General features: G+C 37.4%; 2 protein-coding genes and 2 long non-coding RNA genes across 5 annotated transcripts; all 4 read right to left on the bottom strand.

Annotated features, from left to right (window-relative positions):
- Positions 1-639: 639 nt before the first annotated feature.
- On the bottom strand, positions 640-1,327 carry LOC135595058 (uncharacterized). The gene is made up of 2 exons (XR_010480271.1): positions 1,225-1,327; positions 640-1,139 (listed from the first exon to the last, which is right to left on the bottom strand). It is a non-coding gene; the product is annotated as an uncharacterized LOC135595058 (long non-coding RNA).
- Positions 1,328-1,992: 665 nt separating this feature from the next.
- Positions 1,993-2,750, bottom strand: LOC135595060 (protein GLUTAMINE DUMPER 3-like). Its single transcript, XM_065085568.1, has one exon. The coding sequence runs from the start codon at positions 2,654-2,656 to the stop codon at positions 2,144-2,146; it is 513 nt and encodes a 170-aa protein (XP_064941640.1). The 5' UTR covers positions 2,657-2,750; the 3' UTR covers positions 1,993-2,143.
- An 822-nt stretch (positions 2,751-3,572) lies between these two features.
- LOC103969072 (diacylglycerol kinase 4) lies at positions 3,573-13,938 on the bottom strand. The gene is made up of 12 exons (XM_009382493.3): positions 13,417-13,938; positions 11,937-12,059; positions 11,545-11,682; positions 11,377-11,462; positions 11,120-11,204; positions 9,780-9,855; positions 9,079-9,161; positions 7,235-7,305; positions 6,382-6,459; positions 5,347-5,434; positions 4,538-4,654; positions 3,573-3,859 (listed from the first exon to the last, which is right to left on the bottom strand). The coding sequence occupies exons 1-12, from the start codon at positions 13,798-13,800 to the stop codon at positions 3,701-3,703; spliced, it is 1,488 nt and encodes a 495-aa protein (XP_009380768.2). The 5' UTR covers positions 13,801-13,938; the 3' UTR covers positions 3,573-3,700.
- Positions 13,939-14,579: 641 nt separating this feature from the next.
- LOC108951542 (uncharacterized) lies at positions 14,580-18,791 on the bottom strand. Of its 2 annotated transcripts, XR_010480272.1 has the most exons (7): positions 18,508-18,791; positions 17,707-18,149; positions 16,181-16,393; positions 15,924-16,063; positions 15,570-15,824; positions 15,209-15,306; positions 14,580-14,973 (listed from the first exon to the last, which is right to left on the bottom strand). It is a non-coding gene; the product is annotated as an uncharacterized LOC108951542 (long non-coding RNA). The 2 variants fall into 2 exon arrangements; XR_001975993.2 differs by having other exon boundaries at positions 15,570-16,063.
- Between the last annotated feature and the right edge of the window lie 1,507 nt (positions 18,792-20,298).

Here is a 20,298-nt window from a genome sequence, read left to right on the forward strand (position 1 = left end):
ATAGAGATTGAGGAGAGGATTAAAAGAAAAGTTCCAAAATGGGAGGGTTTGAGATTTTATTTGATAAATTTTTAACATTTAAAATATTGATTTTTGTGTATCAGATTCATTTGTTAAAGATGATTTGAAAGCTTGTCTTATTTTTTTTAATTATATGATAAGTTAGTAGAGTTTTTAAATAGAAAATATTTTACCTGAATAAGTTCTCACTATTGAGTTTTTACTAAATAACATCTGATTTTTAAATAAGAGTATTTTTTCATTAATTTGATAAAAATATCTTTTTATCTTTCATCGATCATATCTGTCTTTATCGTCCTTAACCATACGCCTCTAGTGAAGTGGGTGATCGAAGCACTGCACCTCTCATGGGGGGAAGAGTATAATGAGTAATGTTACATAGAGAAAAAGAAAGAGGTTGTGGAGGCGACGAGAAAGTAAAGAGAAGGAGAAGGGAGAAGGGAGAAGAGAAAAGATAACATATACCACGAGCAATGGGAGTAGCGATAGCATAGACGATGATGATAAGAGTGGCAACGAAAGTGGAGACAACTAATGGAGGATGAAAAGATATTTTTATTAAATTTATAAAAATATGATGACTCAAATAAATTTTAATTATGAAGGCATCATTCCGTAAAAGACTAACATACATTTCTAAATAAAATCCCAAAAAACGTAGCATTTCCACATCCGATACGATTCCACGGTTTACATAAACTACATTAGGATCATACAAAAGAAGGAAGCATCACATCATTCTTTTTCTCTCTGTCTTGTTTGCGCGCACGTCCTCGGCGTCCTACTGGTTCGACGTCCCTCTGCTGTCTGTCGGCCACTTCCTCCGGTATCTTTTCCGAGCTCAGCACCCGATTCTGTAACGCGAGAGTCCGGCTCAGACGACGACACGGACGCCGACTGTTTCCACCGCCCGCAGCTGTACTTTTCTCGGGCACTCGACCAACACCATACCTCTCTCTCTCTCTCTCTCTCTCTCTCTCGCAGGGTGGTCATAGACCGGCGTGTTCATCTTCTTGGGAAAGTGGTGGTGGTGGTTTGCTTTCTCCCACCTCTCCATGCAACATCACCACCATGTTCATCTTCTTACAGTAAACATTTGCTTATTTGTCGTCCATAATCTGACAAACGAATCGAGTGGGACGTCAACCCCTCGGAGTGGATGAGCATACAATATAATTTATAATAGCAAGAAGAGGAGAAAACCACAGAAGATGAGGGGACGGATGCATGTTCTGCGGGGAGAGAGCTTCTCGGCCGGATGGCCGCATCCTTCTTCGGAACCCCGGCTTTGCACCAGGAGAAAGAAAAGCCATAGGCAATTGATTGATTCGCACCACCACCTAAAGAGCATATAGCAATCATTGGAACGAGTCGAATCTTTCGATGGAGAAGTGGGCACAAATCGGGTGGCTAATTTGTTGCCGCCGGTCGCTTGTGATTCAACCGTGGATTTCGACCTTTCTTTTTTTCCTTAAATATATTTTAAAATTATTTGTTTATACAAATTAAATTAAAATTACCGATGTCGACAATCTTCAACAAATATCAATTTAAGTTTCAGACTCTCAAGTAAATTTATATATTTCATGGTCACTAATATTTAAGATGTTTTAAAATTAATTCTACTTATGGAAAAAAAGAGAGTATATATATATATATATATATATATATATATATATATATATATATATATATATAATGCAAAAATAAATTACATAACTCTCGTGCATAACATGTAGAATAAGCGAGTGTGACAAGGAAAAAGCTACTACTGTCTGCCATCTGTCTTCTCAGGCATCTCGTAGGCAACACACGTCTGGCTCTGTCGACACCACAACACAAACAGTATCCGAGCATCATGGCGGGCGGAGTAACGTCGGCGTGCATCAGATAGCCGCGTCCCCACCCACCGCCCATTTCTATTACTATTATCATTAATTTATTTTTCTGCTATAATAGAATCAAATCCACTGAAAGACATAAAATATGCATTTTCTGTGCAACCGGAAAACACAGAAAAAAAGGGGGCTCTCTTCTTCGACTAAAACATTACATTTTTCCCGCAAATAAAAATCAGAAAAAGCGATCTAAATAATAATAATAATAATAATAATAATAAAACTCATGCACCCAAGTTTTGGTTCTCGCTTTGGCTACGGATCTGTTCCTTGTTTTGCGTCTCATTTCCCGGCCCCGTGCAATCCTCGATCTTCTTCCCCTCCTCTTCGTCATTGTAATGATCGCCCTTATTACAGTGATCACCGAACGACGACGAGGCTGGGCTCGAAATGGGAGTCGCGAGGTACGTCGGCTTCTCGTCTCCGGCCATGATCACCACGACCTTTTCCTCGTAGCACGCGGCCGGCATCGCCACCCCCACCCACGTCTTCGGGTCCGGCTCGGCGTCCCCGCCGTGGCGGCCCCCGAGGCGTCTCGATAGCTTCCAGTAAGAGCAGGCGAGGAGGAGGAGGGCGAAGGCGATGAGGCCCAGCATCGCCGCCAGACCCCCGAACAGGTAGGGCACCGGCGAGTGCCACTCCGAGTGCCCACCTCCTCCCCCCGCTGCCGCCGCCGCCGCCGCCGCTGCCGATGGCACCACCACTGCCGTCGTGTTGAACCCTGCTCCCGCCCTCATCTCCCTTCTCACTCACAGGGAATGAAAGCCTCCCTTTCTCTGAGCGGTATTGGAGGAGATGGTGGGCGATGGATGGAGGTCTCGAAGGTGGTGAGGACAGAAAGGAAGGTGGCGTGTAATTTATAGGGAGATTGGTTAAGAGTTTTAGGGAGAGGGTAGAGTGGGAATAACATCAAGTGTGAGATCTCTCCTTTCCTTGCAAGGAGGATTGAATTGGCTCCTTCGAGTGGATTAGCTAATTCTTTAGGGTTTTAGATGTAAAAATAATAATAATAATGTTGAGTGGAGAGAAGTAATTGGAAGATGAGGTGAATACTTATCCACAAAAGGGCCCTCAATATATTTTTGTCCATATAGTTATGCAATTGTCACCTTAAAGCTGAACATATATATCTATATAATGTATTGCGCACTAAGGAAAAGGGATGGAGAGTGACATCAATAAGCTGCATATATATATATATATATATATATATATATATATATATATATATATATATATATATATATATATATATATATATATATATATATATATATATATATATATATATATATATATATATATTTCATTCATTTCGGTGGGTTTTCTTTTTTTTTTTAATTTGTTATTTCAATGATATTTATGGTTTGGTGGAGGCGAGGAGAGAGTGGTCCCAATGATTTAGATTGCCTTTTGGAACATAATCTACTTTATAAAAAGTGGGATGCTAAACAGTTTGTAGTTAATTGATTGCATATGGCATAATGGGACGTATCAATCAAATTAAACGGTTTATATTTATCTCTAAAATATCATTAAAAAGAACATGCATTTTGCTCGACGATATATACATTATTTTTAATGATATGGGTTTAAGTTTAAAGGTAAATTTGGTATACACATTCCAGACTCGATCAATCTTAAGCAATAAGATTTCACAATCAACTTCCTCGATATAAGTAAATAGGCTGTAGACACGGAATTGAAAATATTGTTTCAACTGTTTTTACAAACATGAAATTAACGGGTTGTACAGAATTGTGCCTCGTGGGTTTCCAAACTCACTTCCCACTTATCATGCGCGATTGAAAGGCAACCCTCTCTATCTTCACGAAGGTCGACTGCTCCCTCTCGATGGATTGTTTCCATGGCTCTCCATCCATTTGCATGTAAGCTTTGTTCCACTGACCGCCCCGTAGTTCCAACTTAACAGCAGCCGCCTGCACTCAGCGATTAATATGCATTTATACGACTGCCAACTTTAATCCGCGTAACCAAGCAACTGTGTTACGTTACAGTTGACATTGGCCACGCAATGCTACAGATCTCAGGACACAGAGTCATGAATGAACATTTGGCGATACATAAAAAGAACAACGAGAGGAAAATTAAACAGAAGCTTGCCCCAAAGCAAACGAAAAAGATAAAATGGATTTTTATCAAGTACAACTACCTATAGATTTAGCTATGTTCCATTGTGCTCTCACTTACTTCGAAAAAATAGCAAACACCTTCTTGTTTTCCTTATTTCCTTTCATCTTCTCATCTCTAAGCTACTGTAAACCTTGATTCCACTTTGTTTCACACGTCGGTCACATATCTGAGCACCATGTTACAACAATTAACTTAAAGATGATAATTGTTTGTGCATGTCAGTCAAGATTTCTTGTGCATTTTGTTCTATATATTGTAACTGGAATAATCTGGATCCTGCTTCTATCCCCTCAAACAAAGTTGACTCCAATGTTAATTTCTTTAAAGAGAAGCACCCTTAGACATCAATTTATGATGAATGACAACAAATCATCAAGACTCGTGACACTTTAATTGAAACGATCAAATTATAACAATGCTAAAATGGTTCTCTGATAGCAGAAAGGTCAAGATGACAATGGTACCTGAGCAATGTGTTTGGCTGAAATAAGTTCTACCATAACAAATGAAGCATGCCATCCTTGTTTTAACCCAAATATCTCAAGCATCCCATCATCCGCACGAGCCTCAAAAAACTTTCTCTAAGCAAATAGAAGATTAGTACATCAGTGCATATTCCTTAATATATACAAATACAAACACACACACACACAAACACACATACATACATACATACATACATACATATATACATATACAATAAATGAAATGTAACATGAGATTTGTGACTACATAACCAATTATACAACTGTCAAGCTTAATAACTTAAGATAAAAATGAGATATCTGAATACAATAGTGGCAGGTTTTATATTAAGCATGAGCGAGACAAATCTATGCATAATTTACAACTACCAATATACAAATAAAAAACCCCAGTGCTTCTCTGCAAATTACATAATTTCTCCCCAGCCATAGTAGTTTATATTATATTATCGGTTCATTATAGTTCTATAGCATGTAAGAGATTATGAAGCAAGAATTTTATATTTAAACATGGAAATATCAAATACAAGTCAAATCTTTTGATACATTTCTTATCAGTGCTTAATACAATGCACCTTTTATTTGACACCGTTACTGGTGTATGTAGTAAAATGACAAATTAGGAACTCCCAAGCGTCATCTCATTATTTCCAATAAAAAGTAAATATCAAACCGAACTGAAGGTAAAGCAGACATGCAGTCTTAGACATTTGAGAATTGTGACTATTGAATAACTGAGAAATCAATCCAGCAATTAGAAAAATCTCATTAACAAAAGTAACGCAGACCTTCTCTAGATATTCAGGCATAGGCCGTCCCCATGGATGTCTTCCACCTCCATAACTGTCAAGATTTAGAAGAACAATTGCCCTAACGCTGCAACCCAAGAACTCATTGTAGAATTAATTCCATACAAAAAAATAAAAAAGTTACACAAGACAGATAGGATATAAATAACATTATATATAGCATTCTTATGTGTTCTACTTTCTTTTTTACAAGAAAAATAAAGGGAATGCGGATAAAGAAAATTATAGGTATAAATTCACTTTTCATTTAAAACCATTTCCATAATTACAGAAATCCTGGATAACAAATTTATGCACACAATTCGAAAACATAAACAACCTGCAAAGTCAGGATGAGAAAGATTTCAGATGTCTGACACAACGAAACCATAGCTGGTGACAAAAGTGATGTCCAAGAGGCAAAGTCATGACATCAAAAGTTGACACATTGGAGGTCAGCCCATCGAAGGACTATCATATGTGATCAACATAGGAGGCTGACCCATCAAAGGGCGATCTATACATGACTGGTTACATCAAAGGTCAGCCATGGGATGTAACCGCAGCAGAAGCAGCAGAAGTTAATACCTCTACCTATCACACAGGTCAAGATGCTAGAAAGACCCACTAAGTCAGCTCCTATCATCCCATCCAGGGGACGACCAAATATGACATCATCATTTATCTTGTTATTGTTTTTTATGTTGAATATTCATAAATGATATCATCAGTCATAGTAGGGCCAACCTATGGGTTAGATCATGACAAAATGTAGATTATTGGTTATCATTGTACTATATGATTACCCAACATATTTTTGTTCTATTCACCTTGAAAACAGAATAACAGTCTCCAGCAAATTTTTTTATGGAAAGAGAAAAAGTCCAAAGCAAATCAAATTGAAGAAGGAAAAAAATGAATTGACACCTAGTCAGCACTTAAAAATTGAAGTGCAAAGACAGATAAAACATGCATCTCTTGAACATTATCATAGTAGATTAGATAGACAATGAAAGAACATGAAAGTAAACTTGCCTTGAAGGAACTGGAATTTTCTCCCATTCTTTGCTGTTGACTTTTTTAATATAAAGAGCTAAAATGTTTTTAAGTCCTCTGCATTTGAAGTACAGGATCAACAAATAAGCTTTCTTCTGAACTTCTCCATGTAGATAGTAATTGACATATAATATAAGAACAGCAGGAGAATGTCTACCAAGTCGAGCAAAAGGAGGAATTCGTCCATCATTGAAATCAAATGCTACATACTACCAAATTTTAAAATGTTCAAGAAGGTAAAAGAAATTGTGGCACAAAATTAGGAAAAATATTATTGAAAAGAAAATCAGTGCCTGAACTGTCCAATCATCCCTAAGCTAATCACCTCAGCTCCATTAGAAATAATGTTTGATTATATAATTGATGCTCACTGCAATATACTGTTATCCTGTTGCGCTGACCACAATTTTAATGAATCATACATATCTAGTAACGGTTTGAAGCATGTAAATGTAATGTCCAGGCTGATGCCATTAATTTTAGCATATAACAATTATTAAACTGGAACAAGAAAATCATCACTGAGGGTCTAGTCGAGACATTAAAGAAGAATATTCACTTATTTGGTCAACAATCATGCTGTTTAATGCCATCACATGGAAGCGACACTAAACTGAAATTTTAGCGTAACTAGTGACGTGGATGGAGGAATTGGAAGGAGTAATTCAACAAAATCAAGCTTTAAGCTGTCAGGAAACAGCGATGAGAATTTCCCTACATCTCTTCCATGCTATATATAGTAAACATGATCAGTTTCACAACAAAAATCACTATCGAAAAAGAGAAATTCAGGAAAGTGAAAAATTATGATCCACATGAATGATGGACTAACCTTAGCCCTGGAGTTTTCATGCACGGTGTAAAAAACCACCCTTGTGTGCAGCCATATCCAGCATAAATTAACTGTCAAAGGAGAGGGTCAAAATGGTACCCTGTGCATTTATAAACCTAGATGCTTAAATTGAAAAAAAAATTGAGGATCGCTTTCAATACTCGACACAAGGAACATCTAAAATGTAGAACATAGTATAGGCAATTGAGGTTGATTTCAACCAATAATTTAAATAGAAAATCAATTAGTCATCACGCATTGCTGAAACAGAAGAACCAAGCCCCACATAGAGAAGGGGTTGAGATGTAGTTTGCATAGTGAGTAAGTACTGCATATCTGACATATTCATATCTGACAAAAGGTTAATGCATCTTGCGAACTAAGTACTAAAATTACTAGGAAAACTAAATATATTCATGTTGGAGTTGGCTTGTGCACATTCGTTAAAAGAACGAGAACTAAACTAGTACTAGTACAAAAAAAAGAAACATCACTTTTTTTTGTTGAGAAATTGGATGATAAGTTTTCCCATTGTGAATATCCTACATTCATGAAGTAAATCTCAATCATAGAGCTCCAAACTTTCATCTCAGAAACACATGACCCCCTTGATTTAAGAAGGCATCTCCTAGGAGACACCTATGATAACAACAAAGCTGTAAAGTCCCAATCATTTGAGTCGGTTACATGGATCTTCTAAGAGACACCTATAAATAAAAAACAAAAGTCACTTTGACGACTTGAAAGGTAAATTGGTTTTGCTTATCAAGTCTTAACTTTTGCATACTGTAGCAGGAAAGGTCAATCTAAAGTTTCAACTTACACTGAGGATCATCTGGCAACCATTACTAGTGGAATAATGAGAACATGCAGCATTAAGTCATGCTACCTTCTGTAGAGTATTAATTTTAGCAAAAACAAATTTCAACTGTGGTGTCTACCTATCCTTGAGATTTTGAGAGAAACAATCACAGGAGTTCTATATAGAACAAATAGTTTAGCAGCCATCAATATTGACCTCAGCGAGAATTGAGATACTCCTCTTTATGGTACTTCTAACCAAGGAATGCAATTTTGCTGAAATTCTAAAATCAATAATGATGACAAGCCTCAGTCAAATTGATCATTTTTTATTTTAAATTGGAAGAAATCTTTATTACATCAAAGAGGGTACATGATACTCACATGTGGACTCAAACATGAGACCTATTACTTATGCAACATTGCACTAACCAGCCCGGATGTCTCAACAGAAACCAAACTGATCATTTTTAACATCAATGATATTGGACACCAACTTAACTTAAAAGCTCAACCTTAATAAGTTGTAAGCCAAACCCATTGTATGTCATCCAAATCTTTCAATTCTTAAAAAAAAGGAACTATTACTTAGTCCTCTTTCAATCTCTCGTCTTACACATGAATATTCTCTCTTCTTTTTTTTTTCATGTGTTGCTCGACTCAAATCGTCTCTCCCTTATTTGTAAGGGAAAGTAAAAAAATGTGGTTAGACATATTATTCTTTTTCACTTTGTTGTGTCCAATATCAATGATTGTGGGTCTGAGAGGCATTCAATGAGTAGTTGTGTCCTTCAATTTGACTTTGATATTCTAGGAAAAATGACAAAACATAAATACCATGAGTGAGAATGTAAGATTAGTGTAAATAAATATTTTATGCATAGTACGAGCAAGACATGATTTAAACTATACTCCTTTTAAGTAACACGTTCCAATTTTTAGTCTGAAACAAACAATATAGTGCATCTGAGATTCAACTAAAGAGAGTTATTGTCTGTCCGAAGTGCAGATGATGAATGATAAAGAGGAAATCAGAATCATACTTTATTTGAAATTGGACCCTGTGCAAGGTATGGCTTTTTGTTACGTAGATGGTGGAATCCATATGCAACTTGAGCATCCATTCCTATATTTAAAATAATTGAAAAGAGTAAGGACTTACACACATCAAATGGTGGAAAAACACAACTGCAGGAAAATATTGATAAAAAAAGCATATGACCAGATAAACAGATTTCAGTATCCTTTTGGATGTTTCTCTTTAACTTTTTGAACTTCACGATAACTTTTTGTATAATCACTGCAAGTTATACTATGGTTCATGTTCTCAATCTTGATCCAGGTCTAGAAAGAGGGAGAAAATAAGGAATAACCAAAGAAATCGTTGTCAAGAGCTTGGGAGGATTTGAAAAGATAATTTAAAGGAAGACAAGCCCTTGACATGATGATTCCTGAGGAAAAACAAGTTGCTGCAGCATAGGCATCTTTTGAACAGAAACGAACTGAAGATAAGTTTGCAGGAACTGGGAATCAGGCTGCTATCAAACATTGTATAGTTGTATAGACACATACCATTCTGTCTTAAAACCTGAAAATACACCCAAAAAAAAAAACAATTGGCCATATGCTAAGATTATCTAACATATGGACCAGTTACGGAGACAAATAAAGAATATGTGGACTTGATTTTTCAAATTGGATTGGTTCTAAAATGAAAATTTAAATAATAGCCCATGGAGCATACCAATGCTAAGGTAGTTGTAGAAGACTCCTCCAAAGCAAGAAACGCTTTCTGGCAATTCTCTTTGTATGTCCACATCCTGCAACAACATTGATTTTTTCAGACAGATCACCACATGTAACTTATATGAGTAAGCATAATTCACTAAATTAGTGTTGGCTGTTAATTGATAATGTCAGCTACATGAGTGATTCACAAGACTACCAATAGTATAACAAATTCATAACCACTATCCTCAATGAAGGAGCCACTGAATCTCCAAACAGATATGAAATTATATAGTATCTAAATTCAAAGAGTACTCAGAAGTTGCTATTTATGGTGTGTATCAACTACTAGTAGTAACTTGAATTTTAGCCCACATCTGAGATGTGAAACATTAATATTGCAAAAAGTTATCTCATCAGCAATCTCTTCAATATGTGCTTCTTTCCGTCAAAAATTCCACTTATTTTTATGGTTCAGTGACTGTGTGCAATCTGCTATTCAGTGAATCCTATGAAACAATAGATGGTAAGCTGCAGCCAGAAAGACAATCTACATGAACTAAAAGGCACTTAAAAATTTAAATATAACAATGACAAGACAATTAATTCCATTTTTATGCAGGTGCAGAAAATGAAGAAAAAAATGCAAACTACATACACTAATCATCATGGCCTATCCAAGAGGCATACAGCATCTATTCATACAACATTTTAGATACATTACAACTAGGAAGCATTCTCATGTAACTTCTAAATCATGACTATCCTACAGAAGAAGCAAATTATGTTTCACCAGAAGTATGAACTCAGAACTTGCATAACACGGCTATCAATATCCAAACATGTAAAGAGTGTGACTGGAATCTACCAAGCCTAGAATCACCTCAGCAATGGTGATACCATATGAGGAAATGGCATTGTCACTACAAACGGGCAGGTTAAACAGATTCATGAACAGCTTTAGAACTAGGAAATTAAAAAGAAGAGCTAAAAGATATCACTCACAAAGCCATACGGGACCCCCACAAACACTCGAGTGAAGAACTAGGATAACTTAGTCAAAGTTTGAATCCTGGATGTACCAGGATTAATTGTGTGAATACAAAAAATATGACATAAAGTACTTCTGGAAAGTTGGAAGGATGTCACAAAAGTTATTTCCTGCTCAATCAAAACAAGTAGGAAGGTATATGAAGTGTGAAAAAGAAGCATTTGAAAGCATAGGTCCTGACAAGGCAATCTTTTCTCAGGAAAGGAATAATTAGCATATATCAAGAGAAGTGTACAATTTAAATTAACAAAAGAATCATATGTAGAAAAAATAATTTGAAGCAGTAAGGTCAGTCCACATCACACCTGAGTAAGATCATAGTCCTGCAAAGGCTTAAGAGAATATGGCAGTTCTAATCCTGTTTCTTGCATCATGATCGTAACATGCCAACTGCATAAAATATTAATTCTCAGATAATATGAACTATCTCGTCTTTCCCTTGCCAATGAATGAGAAATAAAAGATAAAGAAGATGGGCCTTGGTTATTCAATGATAAGCTCTAGAATGAACACAGAACGAATACATTAACAACAAGATAACTAAAATGGATATTATGCTGACCTATCAAGGTGCTGAATAGGATTTGAAACTGCCTTAAGAAGAGATCGTTTCACTGCTGACCTCCATGCAAAAGGAAATGAACCACCCTGCATTATGAGTAGCCACATAAACTGGTGTATCTCAATGAAATTGCAGTAGTCAATCTGGCAATCATGTGCAGCCCCTTACCCAACCAAAACTTCTTGAAAGATCATTCCCCGTTCCAAGTGGAATAATGCCAGTTGGAGGAACTGGCTCTCTTTTCTGCACAAAAAGTTCTCCCAGGCTTCCCAATACCCAACCTACTGTTCCATCACCTCCTGCAACCTGCAAAAGAAAATAAATAATTCAAGAAATGATGCAATGATTAACAAGAAACCACCAAATGGAGAAATAATTGCAGAATAAAAAACATAGAAGTCTTAAATGGTTGACTAGCAGAGAAGTCTTAAGGTCCACAAAAAATGAAAGGCTTCGCTATGATACATGACTGAGAATGTCAAGCATGCATGAATGGACAAAATTGACTTATACTGGAGAACATAAGGTACCATCAAGCAATCAGTACCAGAGTGACATACCATAATTCTTAAATTTTCACGAACGGCCTTTGCACAATCATCACCAAGATTAGCCAAGTTCTCCAAGCAAGTCAAACCATACCGAACGAACTGTGGAGGCTGTGTAACTGAAAGATCAAAGACCTGGATTAAATATAATAAAGAATTAGATAGTGACCTGTTAGATCATGCTCCTAGATATGTTTCCATAGAAAAATTTTCACATAACTAAAATGAACTTAGGACAAAATTCTCATCATTGTCAAGAGAAAAAGAGGCCTGATTAGAGTCACTGTAGATCACATTTTGTTGATATAAATGTCTTGTAAATCATACTGGAACAATGGCCAAAGAGTGCCATCTCACAATTTTTTACCATAAATATGAGAATCATAACATGTTACATGCACTCAATTCATCCATAAAGTTCTCATTATCTACTAGAAATTGATGCACAACCTGCTGACACCATACTAGATCGTCTTATATCTAAAACAACATCCTCATAGGTGGCTTTCTTCACTTGGATGAAATTTTTTACCAATTATATCACATCCATAATCATTCAGAATAACAAACTCCAACAAACTTTATAGCTAGACAAATTACGTCAAATGGCCATCTAAGTCCACATTGTGCTCATAACACCAAACTCTGATCCAGTGGGAAGGCAAAGCATAAGGTGCTAAATGGAAGGCAATTTCCAGCACAATCTACCTTAGACCACCATAATTCATTGCTAAACATCATCATCAAAGACCCATATAGTGCAATTTCCTTTTTTTTCTTCCACGAGAATGATAGGTCAACAAGCAAACATACTTCCCGTAAAAGTTAATGAGTCAGACGGGAAGACAAAAGGAGAAAGAAAAACCATATTATATAGGCTGATCATCTAGAAGATGTAGGCACCAAGCAAATCCAGAATCAGGACTTCCTCTTAAATCGAAGACAACCTTGAAACCTAATTTCAAAATCTTGTCAGTGTCAAAGACACCGTATCAACTTTTAAAGCAGCCGTATACTTGAGAATTTTTTAAAGATTTAACACAAAATTCGCTTCTAGACGTCTACGTGATAATCTTTCCTGGTCTTTCCATTTTTAGTCTTTAGTGTTTTCAACCTTGAGAGATGCAAAGAGGTGCTTTCACAAATAGTTTGCCACTCCACGGGCTCCTTGGGAAATTGTCTTCACCGAAGGCAAAGCAGCAAAGCTAGCACAAACTCCGAGTCACCAAGAAAAGAAGAAAAGAATTCTAAATCTTCTGAATAATGCTTAAAGATCGATCAAGACATGGAAGCCAAGAACGCCGCATTAGGAATTTTTATCACGAACTGAAAGATCTAAAGATTTGCTTCAGTAACTCAAAAAGATTACTCAAAGAATAGAACACACTCTAAGCAAGATTCGATATTTGACCTCAAGAACCCCAAAAATATCTTCGTAAAAATGCAGTAGGAAACCGCAAGAAAGTGAGACAGGAGGGGTTTCTTTCTTGACCTGTTCCTCGCTGATGAGCTCCTGAAGCCGGAGCTTAAGCTGCGGTCCGTGGCGGCCGCCGCTGCGGGAGTTCACGAACACCACCATGGGCGCCTCCGGCATCTCGTCAACCTCCGGGCCGCCCCCGCGGCCCTCCGCCCCGTCCTTCAACGCCGCCTCGGCGCCGGCGTCCGCGTCCCGGGCCCGGATGGCCGACGACATCGCCAACCGGAGGTACGCCGGCATCAAGATCCTCCGCCTCAGCTCCTCCTTGTCGATCCTCATCCCGGAGATCCCGCACCCCCGGATCGACTCCCACACCGACGATCTCGCAGCCACCGTCCCTCCCTCCTCCGCACCCCCTCTGGAGTTCGACATCTCGCTTTTCACGCCCTCGCTAGCCATCGTTGCTCAAGAGTAAGCAAGAAGGAACCCGGACGGAATTGGTTCGACCTTCAAGAGGGGAAAGAAAAAGACTCCATAATATTCTTTCTTCCGATTCTTGCATATTAAAAATATTAATTTAAATTAATTAGTTCTTGAATTCCACGAGCAACAGCAGAGGTCTTTCCCCTCAGTGGAAGAGGAAAGCGAAAGTGACACTGCGGATGTTGGAAATCACAGAACCGCCTGCCACGGTTTTAACCGGCGGCGGTTGGTAATTGAACCCACCCCGCCCACTTTTCCGGTACCGTCAAAGACGTACCCAATACGTATCATAAGCGACCGAGAGAGAGAGAGAGATTCACGGTTTACGCGTTGAGAAATGCGGGAGAAGGGAGGCCTTCTTTCCACTTGCCGTGTCGCTGTTCGACGAAATGTTCTTACGACGGGAAATACTGTTCCTTTTAATTCGTACATAAATCCACAGCTGGTAATTAGGACGCAAGTCAAATGCCAACTGCTGGCACGTGATGCCACGTGACGTGTGTTGCCGAGGACTCCCGCGACGGACCCACTCACCCGCCTTGATCCGACGGTTGCCATGGAGGATGTACGCCTTAAACGAACGGACCGGATGAGCTATGCAAGATGATTACGGTAATGCTATTCCAGAATTATATATATATATATATATATATATATATATATATATATATATATATATATATATATATATATATATATATTGTAGACAAATATTTTTTATCTTCGAAAAAATTAGTACTGTATTGAAAATAAAATATTCGAATCGGATTTAAATTACATTTGGATAACTATATATTTAATTGAAATTGAATAAATTGATGAGCATTCGAACTGTGGTGTCCCATCAGATGTTGGTGGCAGTCAATAAATAGACGTGGTTGGGCCATCGCGAACAATTGCATCAAATAAAGTCTCCCCAACCAAGCCAAGCCGTTGGAAAAACGCCACAAATTTGTGCGACACCATTGTCGGTGTATTAACTCACAGAGTTTCCACCTGCTACAGTCATCAGATCTGCATCTCTAACGGTCGCAAAAGCAATAGCAGCCGGTGACACATCCACATCTTGAGCTGGTTGATGTCAGAACGCCTCTTCCCAACACTCTCCTTTCCTTGGTAAACAAACCCACGTAACGATGACAGCAGCCGCTGCAACAGATTCAAATTTTTAGTCATAAGGTTCTGAAGAGAAGTCAGGCTCTTCTGGCTTCTGTAGCTTCTGCATGTATTTATTTATAACAAAAGAATTTGGAAACTAAATGTTCTCTTATGAAGTTCATCATAAACCACAATGACTTGAAATGATCTGCAAGAATGACTTCTATAAACATTCTACTTTGAACACAACGCAAGCAATAAAGATAAGAAGATGGCCGCATAGCACCTGCATGTTTCCGATCAGGTGCGCAAATAGAACAAGACCAACAAGGACGATGAGTATAGAAAACAAAAGCACTCGTTGTCGATGTTTGGCCACAGGAGCTGGAGAAAGATAAAAAGCATAACCTTATAAGAAAGAAGCAGGTTCTTGTTATAACTAATGCAGAGAATCTTCAAACAGAAAGTGAGAAGAAAAGTACTAATCTAGCTTTTGATTTAGCAAGAAAGCATATTTCCTTGTTTAGATGCCTAAGTTTATAACCAAACTAACAATTATAATTTTCATTTGCTACAAACTGGTCAAAGTGTTAGAATTGCTATTGTGTTGCATAGAAGGGCAATTCAAAGACATGGAAATTGCGTACTGCGTATGTTGATCATACTCTCCTCTGCTAAAGTTTTTCTTGTCAAGCAAGAATACAAGAGCACAGTGAGCTTCAATCGACCTGATGTGGTAGCATCTTTCTGATATCAAGGAAATAGCATGAGAAAAAAAAATCAAGAGTATATCCATAATTGTGCCAAGTCATATTAACTTTCACATGAAAGATAGGAAGTAAGAGTTCATGCCTTAGCTTTTGCAATCCCCGCTAAAGACGATAGAAATACTTCTTGACAAGCTTCGTGGTAAGAACTTCATTTGTTAGTGCAGATTTAAAAATGCCAAATTTGAAAGTGCCATTAGGACCACAATTTATGAAAACCTTTGTGACACTAACCCAGCTTTGACGTTCTGGTTGGCTTGACAAGCCACAATCAAGAACCTTAGTTTGCATAATGGTCTATCCAGAGTGCATTGTGATTTCCAGCATGTCCTCTGTCTTTCAACTGAAAGCAAAGACCATGAAGCTCCTAAAACCTGCAAATTCCAATAAAATCCTGTGAAAACTCTTTTCCTCGGAATCAAGACAATATATCCATCATAATTTTCAAGGTTGATACACAATAATTAAGGGAAAGTGATAGAGTTACTTACATGGCTGGCAATCATGTAAAGCAAAAGATTGTATACAGCTCCTGCCCAACCAGTCTTTGTAACAACACCAGTAGTTTTAATAATTTGTTGACTTAAGGGAAATATGAGATAAAATCTTGGTATGTATTGTATTAGAACAATCAGAGCAAGTGCATTATTGTTGTCTTGGGCTCTTAAGTTCCTGACTGTTAGGATGACTGACCAAACAACAATCTGCGTGAAAGAAAGGATATTCAGGTGGGACAAATACACAATTTATACAAAACATATCACAATTTTAACGAAAGCTTCTAGAGCAAATTGAAATCCTCTGCCTCAAATACTAGTGTTTTTGTTGAAAGAAAGTTTACATATGAGATTGTTTATGATTCATTTTCCAAAACATGATGAAGGCCTTTGTTTTCCTGCAACCTCCCGTTGGAAAAGCATATATTAAGGCTTTTTATATTCCTGCTAAATACAGGACATCTCCATGGCCAAAATATTATGGTCGAGGTACATTTAAATCCTAAGACATCATATCATAGATAACCCAACAAAACTCATGGACAACAATTCAGAATTACCAGGCTAGATGGTAATTGCATAATAGACAAGCAAAAACTAGTTAAAAATATAGTTGACTTGATTGAGCATATGGTATGCGACAATGAATGACCCAAACAAACTCATTTAAATGGCACATCAACTGGGTTTATTTCCAGATTTGTCCCAGAACCCAAAGAGTAACTAGACCTGTTCAAGAAAATAAGGAGCACCAAGAACACCTGAACAACTAAATTCATGCCAAAAAAATTTTACACCATATAATTCATCAACAAGGACAGTGATTATGTCAAGTATTGGTCTGGATTTTATTTTTTCACGAATTTTTAGAGTCTATGATTTTATTTTTTTTTCCAGTGTTTTCTAGTACTTGCTTTGTCCAAGTTGTGAAATTATTCTCCAGCTCATCCTAATCCATTGCCTGCCACCAACATCCTACTCACTCTGAATCCTCTAGTGCTATTGGTGACATCATCATCATAGGCTTTAAACATCCAACCGTTTCACTTAGTTTAAGCCTAATTGGCATGAATATGATGTGTCTGTTTGCAGCTATTGAAAAACTGTTCTTCTATTTGGTTGGAAGGGTGACTATTTGAAAGCAAGTTGTATCAGCAAGAACTGACTCAGCAAACATGCAACACGCTAAATTTTACTTTACATAAAACTGCATGATTTATTCATAATCTTCCAAACCTTCACATAAAGCTCACTATCATTCCAAATGGATGCTTCTCTCTTGCATAGAACTTACCATATCTGAATGGAGTTTATGTACATCTTCAACATAGTGCTAATTTTTAACATGGCAGACTTAGTTATTATATATATGAACTACCTGCAACTTTTGATCAATCAAGCTTTCAGCGAGGATGACAACTAAGTATCATCTTGATAGAAGTATATTATTCATGAACAATTCTAGGCTATGTGAGCTGAAACTTCAAGAGAGGGACGAGAGCAAGTCTGATCTCAAATACCTCATGGCAATCTTCTTGCGGTCCATTATACGCTCTCCCCGTCCAAATACTCTCAAGCTTGGAGAAACATACGCAGTCCTAACTTCACAGCTATGTTCAGTATATAGAATAGATTGGCAAGAGTTCAGAGGAAGGTAATGGTAACTCTCATATTCTCATCCGTCTTGATACACATAGTGCTGCTCTTATCGGCCAACGGCAATTAGAGGTATAGAGGATCTATGACCAGTGCAACCAAGAATGAGACGAGGAAGACATGGTTCCATTTCATCAGGATGTTGCTTCCTGGATCCAGTATCCTCTTCCACCAAGGATCATGGTCCTCGATGAAAACTTTGGAACCCAAAGGGTCCCCAGAATCAATTCCACTGGGAATTAGTCCACCAGGTTGTGAGACCTGGTATTTGATTTTTGTTGCTTTCAATCTCTCACCAGGATAGAACCTACACATGAAAATAGCATGTAAGAAGAAGCCTTAGCCAAATCCCAAGCAAGGTAACCTATCACATGAAATGAACGATAAAAGAATAAGAATTAAAGATGGTTTGCTTCATCTCTGAACATGAGCAGGGTTGGAAACGTTACAGGCTTTGGCCACAATGAGATCTCATAATGCTTACCACACGAACTGAATCATATTCAGGATGAGCTTTGATGCTTTCTAGCATTTCATCGAACAGAACCAAGATAACCAATCTAATCCCATAAAAATGAGATCAAAAGGTCAAATTTTTGCTCACCAAGTAAAATGGAGTGGAATTTACTTCAGGAGAGGAAGACAGATAGGGTTTCCGAACATACCTGACGGCTCTCTCCTTGAACTCCACCTTGTCGTCGACTCTCCTCGACCCAACCGTAGCTTTATATCCGATCTCGGCCTCGATGGGGGCTCTATCGACCACGGCTTACCCCACCTGACGTCCCCAACGTTGTGGGGCCTTCGCATAGCTTCCGAACAAGCGTGAAACGGAAGCCAAGCAGGGGAGATGCCAATGTCGGTTTTTTTCTCGATCGGCCATCGGATTCGGAAAGGAGAAAAGTTTTTTCTGCGTGGAAGATTCTCCGATCCACCGGAGGTGGGCGACGAGATCAGAACCAAGAAACTACAGATACCGGAAGACTGAGGGTGGAGTGCGCAAGACTTTAAAGGCGGTAAGAGCGAAACCAGAGGCGGGAAGGTGGAGGGGAGTGCATGTTTTCGGGTCGGGTACATGTCGGAGCCGCTTGGATCCGAACTCAGAATACGGATTGAGAACCCGCACCCTCATTGGTCAAAACGGATTAACGTGATTTTGACTATAAATTAGTTAAGTGTTTATGATTTATTTATGTCTAAAATAATTTTTATATTTTTAAAGATATAATATATAAGTCTCTCTAATCAAGTCTGAGTTAACCAACATTCAAATCTGCTTACGTACAAGTTCACTCATAATAAATTATTAATACAATGACACATATAATTTTAAAAATAATTACTATAATTTTTATAATTTTGGTTTATATCTAAAATAATTCTTATATTTTTAAAAATATAGCATATAAGTCCCTCTTGACAAGTTTAAATTATCATACGTAATAGCTTACGTGACATGTTGTTATGATTTTTTTTCTGAGTTTTTGAATAATGTTTATTGAGTCTGTTTGGTTCAGTTAAAATCGGATAGAGATTTATTTAATATTTATTTAATATTAAGAGTCCAAGTCCCGATGAACTCTGGATGGAACTCTATAAAGAGTAATGTAATTCTTTCTTTTCGAAAATCAATCAATCAATAAAAAATTATTTCAATCTTTTGACAAGACCATATGAGGTCGATCCCCTCGAAGCGATTAAGGAGGGTCGATCCCCTCGAAGCGATCATTCCCTTTTCATCCACGATAAAATATTAGGGTCTTAACACATGTTGATTCATAATAAATTATTAATATAATGATATATAATTTAAGTTTAAAAAATATATCTCATCGAGGAAGAGGAAACGATAGAGGTTGTAATAACATATGAACATGAAAAGACAGAGGTAGGAGAGGGCGAAAACGAATGTAAAGAAGAGCTGAACCACTATATCATAGGCACAATAGGTGGGTGTGCATAAGAGGATGAATTGGGAGGCGGTGGAGATGAAGATGACTAGGAGGAGGAAGAGGGACTATGAGACTATTACATACGTAATGTCGGACTGATTTACGCACATCCACCTTAGGCAAGATCGGAAGCTCCTAAGCTTATCGTTAGTGTAGAAGAAGTTACGTGCGTACGACACCCTACTATACAACAATGGCTCAGTGTTGCTGTTGGTGGTCACTTCCACGACGATGCCTCATCATGTTATTAATGGTGGTCTTAATTTTTTAATTTAAATTATATATATTATTATATTAAATAAATTATTGTGAGTTAATATGTCATGTAACTCTAATATTTATTAACTTAAACTTGACGGGAGGAGCTTATATATAATATTTTTTAAAATATAAAAATTATTTTAGATACAAATAAAATCATAAGGATTTAAATGAATCATAACTAAAACTATATGGGTTAAAATGAATTTTTTTATTTAAATTATATATATTATTATATTAATA

Source organism: Musa acuminata, chromosome BXJ1-10 (assembly GCF_036884655.1).
Source record: "Musa acuminata AAA Group cultivar baxijiao chromosome BXJ1-10, Cavendish_Baxijiao_AAA, whole genome shotgun sequence".
Classification (NCBI taxonomy): Eukaryota; Viridiplantae; Streptophyta; class Magnoliopsida; order Zingiberales; family Musaceae; genus Musa; species Musa acuminata.